The following is a 6962-nucleotide window of genomic DNA, read 5'->3' as shown; positions in this document are numbered from 1 at the left end:
CCCAACCCCCCGTCGGTGACGAGACTGCCGCGTTTGAAATGGTTTGAATTTCTCTCAGCACCGCGCGAGGCAACTAAGCCCCCGTGTTGTCTCACGTTTGGTTAGGAAAAAAATAAATAATGTAAACAAAATAAGGCGCATGCCAGTGGGATCCCAATCGGGGAGGGCGAGGGGAGGGGGGTGCCGACCGCGAACTTCCAACAGCAATCATCCGTCACGAGCGCTAAAAAAAAAAACGGGAACGGGGAAGGAGAAAAACGAGCGAGCACCAATTCTGCGCACAAGGAAGGTAGTACCAACGCAATAATTGTCCAGTCCGAAAAAAAAAATCTAAAACTTACAAGCAGAGTTTGGTTTAGCACAAGGACACAAAAGACAATCAGAGACGTGAGAGCGTTGTTTTTGATGAATAAACTTACCCCTTTGTACCATCTCGTCCAGTTGTTGTATATTACCATGCAGGAGCACAGTTAACCACGACAGGGTTACTAACCAGCAAAATAGAAAAACTGCTGCTAAAATCAGGGACACATTACGTGTTCTACATGTAAATTTAGATGTTGAGTCCTGTGCCCTCAGTGCTGTGTGGTTAGTTCGCACTCGCCTGCAAGAAGAGGTCCAAAAAGTTATGTAGCATACTGCACTTGTGCGTTGCCGACAAAACTACATTTAAATTGATTTCAACTCAAGCAGCTACAATAAGCTTACCTTTTAAGTCGTTTCTTCTTTGGAGTAAGTACAAATTCGGGAACTTCAGATTCTGAATCACTACCACTTCCAGCAATGGAAAGGAGTTTAAAAGACTCTTTGTTATTATTCTCCATCATCATAGCAAATTAATTCACCAGCAGAATGAATGCAATTGAATATTGGAAGTGATGAAATTTTAGAATTTATAAACATTCCTACAGCTCATGTTAATATAGTAAATAATTGGTTGTCCGATGAGTTTTAAGCAAGTGTCATAAGCACAACATGTTGTTTAATTTACATAAACATTAGCAGAAAGGTTTTATCTGAGGTTAAGTACATAACCTCGTCAGAGAAGTAAGTATACGCGCGTAGTTACTTATCATACTCTTGCCGTATGACAACACCATTTTAACAAACCACTCGAATTAAAAAGTTAAAAGTATTTGTCATTACGTTCAAGTGACAAGTGCTCGACTACAACACGTCAAGTAGAGTCCACTTTCAAACTCACATCGTCGGGTCGGATGCACGGTAAAGTGCGTTCCAAACTTTGGTGCAAGTCCCATAGGTCATGGTGACAGAGTAACAGCATAAACATTCGCAAAATACGGTGTTCTCTATTTTTTATCAAACTTTATATTTATGTTCCAGAGTTGACAATTTTAGTCCAGTCAAGCTACCTACATTTATTGGGAAGGTGTTCGTTCAGTGTGGTCCAAAACTGGTCGTCTTTTCACTCAACTGAAAGTGAAGGGAGGTGGTCTAATAATTCCAACCAATCACAGCAAGCCAAATATCTTTTTCAATACAGCTCTTCAGTCCTTTAGTATTTGATAGAAATTTTGTCTCGCTGGGTCACCAATATGTCTGAAACATTTTAATGGATGTTTTGATGCGCATTTGTGTTGTAGTATTTATCAAAAGAAATATTCGTTCGATATTTCTTCGCGATCATTGGGGCAAAAGTGACTTTGTGCTCTTGTGAAAGTTTTGCAGCAGACAGCACCTCAGTCTCAAAATAAAAACATTCGCTGATATCCCACTTTCATATGAAAGTAGGTTATTGTCTATCTGCTATTTCGTTAAAATTAAAATCGTGTTCGTGGCTGCCTGAGGTTTTGGTAAGTTAACCATTATCTTATTGAGGTTTGGAATGGAACCCCACTCTCTCCTCAACTTTTTTAGGCTTAGATGAGTACACTGATAACAGTCACATCTACTTTCTGATGCAAGTGTTATATTTTGTGAGCTACTTCATTTAATTCTACATGAAGTATTACAGCTGCCTCATCAGGCAACCACGATCTAAGCCATTAATTTTTACACCCCACTCTTGTTTCATTTTTGTTTTTGACTTTGGTACGATATGTCATCTAATTTTGTTTTGATTGTCCCACCTCCTTATCTGTCTATTTCACTTTCTCTTCAGAATTTATGCTAATTTTGTTCGTTCTGCTGTGATGATTGTTGAAATATTACCACTCGGCTCATCAGTCTGTATTTCCTTTTTATCTGCAGCGCTAGGGTGATGAGCTCACTAAACATGCCAGTCACGCTGATCGTCAAAGCTCCCAACCAGCAGATTGAGGACCAAACCATCCAGTGTGAACTTAGCTGGACTATCAAACGCCTCAAAGGCTATCTCTCTGAGGTGTACCCAAGTAAACCAGTAAGTTGCTCTGTCATGGAAGTATTGTCTGTCAATGTTTTTTTCATTTTCTTATTCAATTTTTTAAACAATTATAACATTTTTACAGAGCACAGATGAGCAGAAACTGATTTACTCTGGTCATTTACTCAATGACTCATGCACACTTCAAGAGGTGCTTAGAACATATGAAGAAGGTCAAGACCAACATACTGTACATCTAGTATGTGCCAGAAACTCAATGGTCCCTCCAAAAAAAACAGGTTTGTTTATATTTATGAAGTATGTAAGACAATATGCTTTTGCTGTAGAGATTTTATGTAGTTCTATTGGTCCGTTTTTTTGAATTTCTTAGAACCCACGGGATCATCATCCGAAAGCAATCTACGAAGACGGAATGTCCCAGGGCCAAGCACCAGCAGTGGCCGTGGCAGTGTGAGCCCCACTTCAAGCTCAAACAGTAGCAATGGTGCTGCTGGAGCCAGTAGTTCAGCTAGTAGTACTAGCACAAGTGCTACTGCAGCTGCTGCAACAACACCCCTGCCCGGTGCAGCTCCTACTCAGGCGGTCCCTCCACAGGCAATGCCCCCATTTTACCCTGCACCCCAAATACCCGCATTCGCTCAATTTCCCCAAATTCCACCATATGCTGCCCCTCCTCAGGTGATTCCATGGACTCAGGCTCAGTATGCAGCCTGGATGCACCAGGCATACGCTCAGTATATGGCACAATATATGCACATGTAAGTTTCTACAGATTTCACAATTAATTTTGTTTATCTTTTTCAAATTTTGTTAAATGTAAGCTGATGTCCTCTGCCCATATTTGCAGGATGTCACAAGGATCTGGAAACCCATTCCAATGGCAAGTGCCACCCAATGTGTCTGTACGAGGACCTCAACCTAATTTTGATCAGCCTGGTGCTGCCCAAGGCCAAGCTGGTAAAGCATTTTTATTGAATTGATGTAGATATGCAAGTATCTTTGTATTCATAAAGTTATATTTGACTAATTGTTAATTATTGTCTCCAGGTGTTGCAGAGCGTCCAGCTGGTGCTGAGGAGGGTGATGAGGAAGAGAATGCTGGCAGAGACTGGTTAGACTTGTTCTACATGACTAGCCGTGCAGCAGCATTTTTTGCTTTTGTTTATTTTTACACCACTCCTATGCGTTTTCTGGTTGTTTTTTGCCTTGGTCTTCTTATGTACCTGTAAGTTGTGAAATCCTGCTGTAGTCAGTTTGGCCTTCAACACTGAAAAAGTTTTACTAAATTGTTTTTGTCTTGGTATTGTGACAGGTACAACATTGGTTTCTTCAGACCTCTTGATGATTTTGTTCAAGTAGCAGAGAACAACAACGACCCAGCGAGAGTTGATGCTGCTGCCGCCGCAATCAATGGAAATAACGACAACAATAACAATCATCAACCTGCAGGTCAGCCCTTCTCCTTCAAGCTCTACTTAAATTTTTGATACTTTACAACTGATTTTAAGATTGCTTCGTCTGTTTTCTGTGTCAACAGATGGTGCTGGTGGAAATGAGGAAGTCCCTCAAAATAATCCAGATGGAGCTGTACCCACTGTGCCTCCTGCAGCTCCCCCTGTGCCAGATAGACCTTCTCTCTTGGCCTTAACATGGACCTTTTTTACTAGCTTCTTTGCTTCCCTCATTCCAGAGCAGCCTGGAGTCATTTAGACAAGGTCAGGATCAACTCTGGGATTCCCCCAACACATCTGTGATCATTGTTTTGGAGAAGCACTGGTTTATACAAGTTGCTTTTTCTGAGCACCTAAATGTTACCACTCCTGCATGCTGGCATGTTGGTGCAACAAGCATCATCATTTCTAACCAGTATCATTTGATTTATGAAATAGATTTTTTTTTCTGGAAGTTTAGTTTATTGAGTCTATTATGATCTGGAATTGCAAGTTGATGTAAACCTGAATTTTGAATGCACCATACTATTACCGTAAATTTCTGCATCCCTAAAATAATAATTTTGATGGCTTAACAGATCATGAAAACAGGTGTCTACTTTCTAGTACTGTTCTTGTCAGAATGGAATATAGATAGTATATTTATAGTGGATGAACAATTTTGGTTGAAAGAAATTGAAGGATATTGTTTGAACATTCCTTACTATTTCTCACACATTTCCAGTTGTGGGTCACACCTGATTGATTTTATTTTGATTTTCAGCGCCAATGTTTTCTTTGTTTGGTTTATGCCTTTGAGATTTAACTGTTAATGCATACTGTGGGGGCTCTTTTCTTTTTGATGTTTGGGCAAACATCTAACAAACATTATGAAACCAAAAATATTCATATCATGGAGAATATTTATTATTATTTATATGGTTGTTTCTTTTCTTACTTTCTTTCCACCTATAATGATTTTTGTTTTTCTTTCTTTTCATCTTCTCTCTCACTGCATAGTCTGAACTCTTCAGTTTATTTGGCTAATTTATTCCAAAGAAAGACTGGTCAACATGGTCCCTTAGTTTCCTCACAGGCAATGTACATTACAACTACTGAAAGTAATGTTACTTTCCGTGCCAAAAAGAAATGCAGTATGTTGAAATGGAAGAGGCATGCTATTTTTATGAATCTGTCACCTGGAAACCTTCCCACCTCTTGCTTAACTGTTACACATTGATGATCAGGAGCGGATTCAAGTGGTTCCTAAAAGGGCGATGCCTCGCTTTTTGGCTGCTTCCTGGCTGAAAGTTTTGCATTTTGTATACAGATCAGGCGATGACAACGCCGGGTCCCTCTTGAAGTCCGTGCATTTTGTTGACTTTTCATAAATTTATAGTTCTTTGCAACAACCCCTTTGTAGTGAGGTGAATTTTAGATGTTCATTTTATTGTGCACTTCAATGACTGAAAATGACCATGGGCTTTTTTTCATAAAGAAAAAACAAATGAGGATTTGTTCGGGTTTTTGTTTTGTCTGTCATTTAGCATCATATCTGAGGGACCATAATGTAATTTTAGATTTCTCGTTTGTTTTCCCCTTTTTAGGTGATAGTTACTCTTATAACTAACGCATAACAAAAGTTATGGCTTGCTGTCTCACTGTATAACTTCTGTATGAATGTGTTTAATAGTTTCTTCTACATTGTGTCAAGGAAACCATAAAGACCAACTCAGTCACAATAATTTCTAGATCATTGGACATCATGCTAAAATATCTTATTTTATTAATTTCAATTTTTTTTTTGAACCTAGGGAAGCTCTCAGTTCACCTATGAAGTAGACTAGGCAAGATTTTTTTGCTGTACTATCATGGAGCCTTATCAGCTTTGTGTAGTCTTTTCTACACAAGTGGATGATTCACTTGCGTTCGTTGTAGCTGTTTTGGGATTTTAAAATTTTCTTTGGTCAGCAAATAATTTTTGTTTGGAAGTACATACATCATTGTTTTGTAGACATCTTCTACGTCAGAAGATTAGACATTCAAGGACTATTTACCTACTTATGTTAAAATTTAAGATAGGCTCTTAATTTGTGACAGTAGTAGCTAGTCCAACTTTAGTAAATTGACTTGTATGTGATTTTCAAAGCTTTTGATGGTACTGCTCATGGCAACGGTGATAAGAAAAGTTAGATTTAAAGTATATCATTTTTCTTCCAAGAGAAAGTTGATATCTAAAATAATGATAAATTATTATTCTTTGTTATTAATAAAAGATCTGTGATAATCTTGAGAATCATTGGAAACAGTGAGAATTTAGGATGAGTGTTTGTGAAGCTGAATGAGTGCAATAGTAAGAGAAAAAAAATACTTCTCTCTTTGTCTGTATGTTTCAGTGCTTGTTTTCTTGCCCCATGCAAGTCATTTCCTTGTTAGAGGACTGTAATTAAAATACATCAGGGCCTGAGGGAAAATGGGCACATACAATTTCCTTTTAGCCAAATGGAAAAAGAAATTCAACCCTCAAAGGGTAAAGACAGTTTTATAGAGAAATTGTGAGGGTCTGCTTTTTAAAATGAGTAAGAAAATTTGTATACTGTTATGATTTAGACAACTTTGTTTGTTATCATTCATATAGGCTTACCATGCTTCAATTGCTACTTTGTGTAATTGTTTGAATACTGGGGTAGGTCCTGGAGGGTCCCCTGTCTAGAGGGTCCCCCCTGAATTTTTTACTGTTTTTTATAGTTCTTATTAAAAAAATAGTTTTTAACATGAAAATATTAATAAAATATTAAAATATTGTTTACAACTAGTTTTAAAGGTCAGAGTGGCCTAGGAATTTTTCATATTGGTTCCTAATGTGCTATAGGGCTCTTGCTCTTAGGAGAAGTGTTACTTTGCTAGTTGCGATCTGTATAGTTTACATCAGGCTATTAGAATTATATGTTACTGTCTTCTATTCAGTAGAGGGTTTTCTGAAGTGTGGAAATGTCGTCGACTTTCAAGTGGGTAAGAGATCAAAATGTCAAACAAAAATGTTAATGCGTTCCCTTTGGATACAGCAAGCGAAGTGTCCAGATGTTCATTGCAAGGCGAATCACTTTTAGTACAAACAACTACTGCCCCGCACTTGATGAACCCAAAAGAAGCGCAGTAGCATTTTTGTCAAACTTTTGGATGTGTTAAGCACTTGTAAGTTTGCG

The 6962-nt window shown here is 38.3% G+C and overlaps 3 protein-coding genes across 4 annotated transcripts in view; 1 reads left to right on the top strand and 2 right to left on the bottom strand.

The window, feature by feature from the left end:
* The window catches only part of LOC113214300 (uncharacterized), a 7937-nt gene extending 6687 nt beyond the window's left edge, over positions 1–1250 (bottom strand). The window contains exons 1-2 of the mRNA XM_052274355.1: positions 709–1250; positions 420–604 (exon numbers count right to left, since the gene is read on the bottom strand). Of these exons, the coding sequence (XP_052130315.1) occupies positions 420–604; positions 709–830 (307 nt within the window). The 5' untranslated portion in view covers positions 831–1250. The remainder of the gene's footprint in view (positions 1–419; positions 605–708) is intronic.
* Positions 1251–1450: 200 nt separating this feature from the next.
* LOC113214322 (homocysteine-responsive endoplasmic reticulum-resident ubiquitin-like domain member 2 protein) lies at positions 1451–6935 on the top strand. Of its 2 annotated transcripts, none has more exons than XM_026433659.2 (8): positions 1451–1814; positions 2212–2362; positions 2451–2604; positions 2697–3084; positions 3174–3283; positions 3374–3551; positions 3639–3775; positions 3864–6935. In XM_026433659.2, exons 2-8 carry the CDS (start codon positions 2222–2224, stop codon positions 4034–4036), a joined length of 1281 nt encoding a protein of 426 aa, XP_026289444.1. In that variant the 5' UTR covers positions 1451–1814; positions 2212–2221; the 3' UTR covers positions 4037–6935. The 2 variants fall into 2 exon arrangements, with proteins under 2 accessions (XP_026289444.1, XP_052130317.1); XM_052274357.1 differs by lacking the exon at positions 1451–1814 and adding an exon at positions 1894–2052.
* The window catches only part of LOC113214340 (trimeric intracellular cation channel type 1B.1), a 26500-nt gene continuing 25781 nt past the window's right edge, over positions 6244–6962 (bottom strand). The window contains exon 7 of the transcript XR_008012023.1: positions 6244–6449. The gene's annotated coding sequence lies outside the window, so the exon portion shown is untranslated. The remainder of the gene's footprint in view (positions 6450–6962) is intronic.

The sequence above is a fragment of the Frankliniella occidentalis genome, unplaced genomic scaffold (assembly GCF_000697945.3).
Source record: "Frankliniella occidentalis isolate FOCC.00 unplaced genomic scaffold, Focc_3.1 Scaffold381, whole genome shotgun sequence".
In the NCBI taxonomy this organism is placed as follows: Eukaryota; Metazoa; Arthropoda; class Insecta; order Thysanoptera; family Thripidae; genus Frankliniella; species Frankliniella occidentalis.
The sequence above is the reverse complement of the archived record's forward strand: the minus strand, read 5'-3'. Positions and strand labels throughout refer to the sequence as shown.

Coding starts and splice junctions, on each gene's coding strand:
- LOC113214322 (XM_026433659.2), top strand. CDS start 2,222: ATGAGCTCACTAAACATGCCAGTCACGCTGATCGTCAAAGCTCCCAAC. Junction 2,363..2,450: donor AGGTGTACCCAAGTAAACCA/GTAAGTTGCTCT, acceptor ACATTTTTACAG/AGCACAGATGAGCAGAAACT. Junction 3,284..3,373: donor TGCTGCCCAAGGCCAAGCTG/GTAAAGCATTTT, acceptor TATTGTCTCCAG/GTGTTGCAGAGCGTCCAGCT.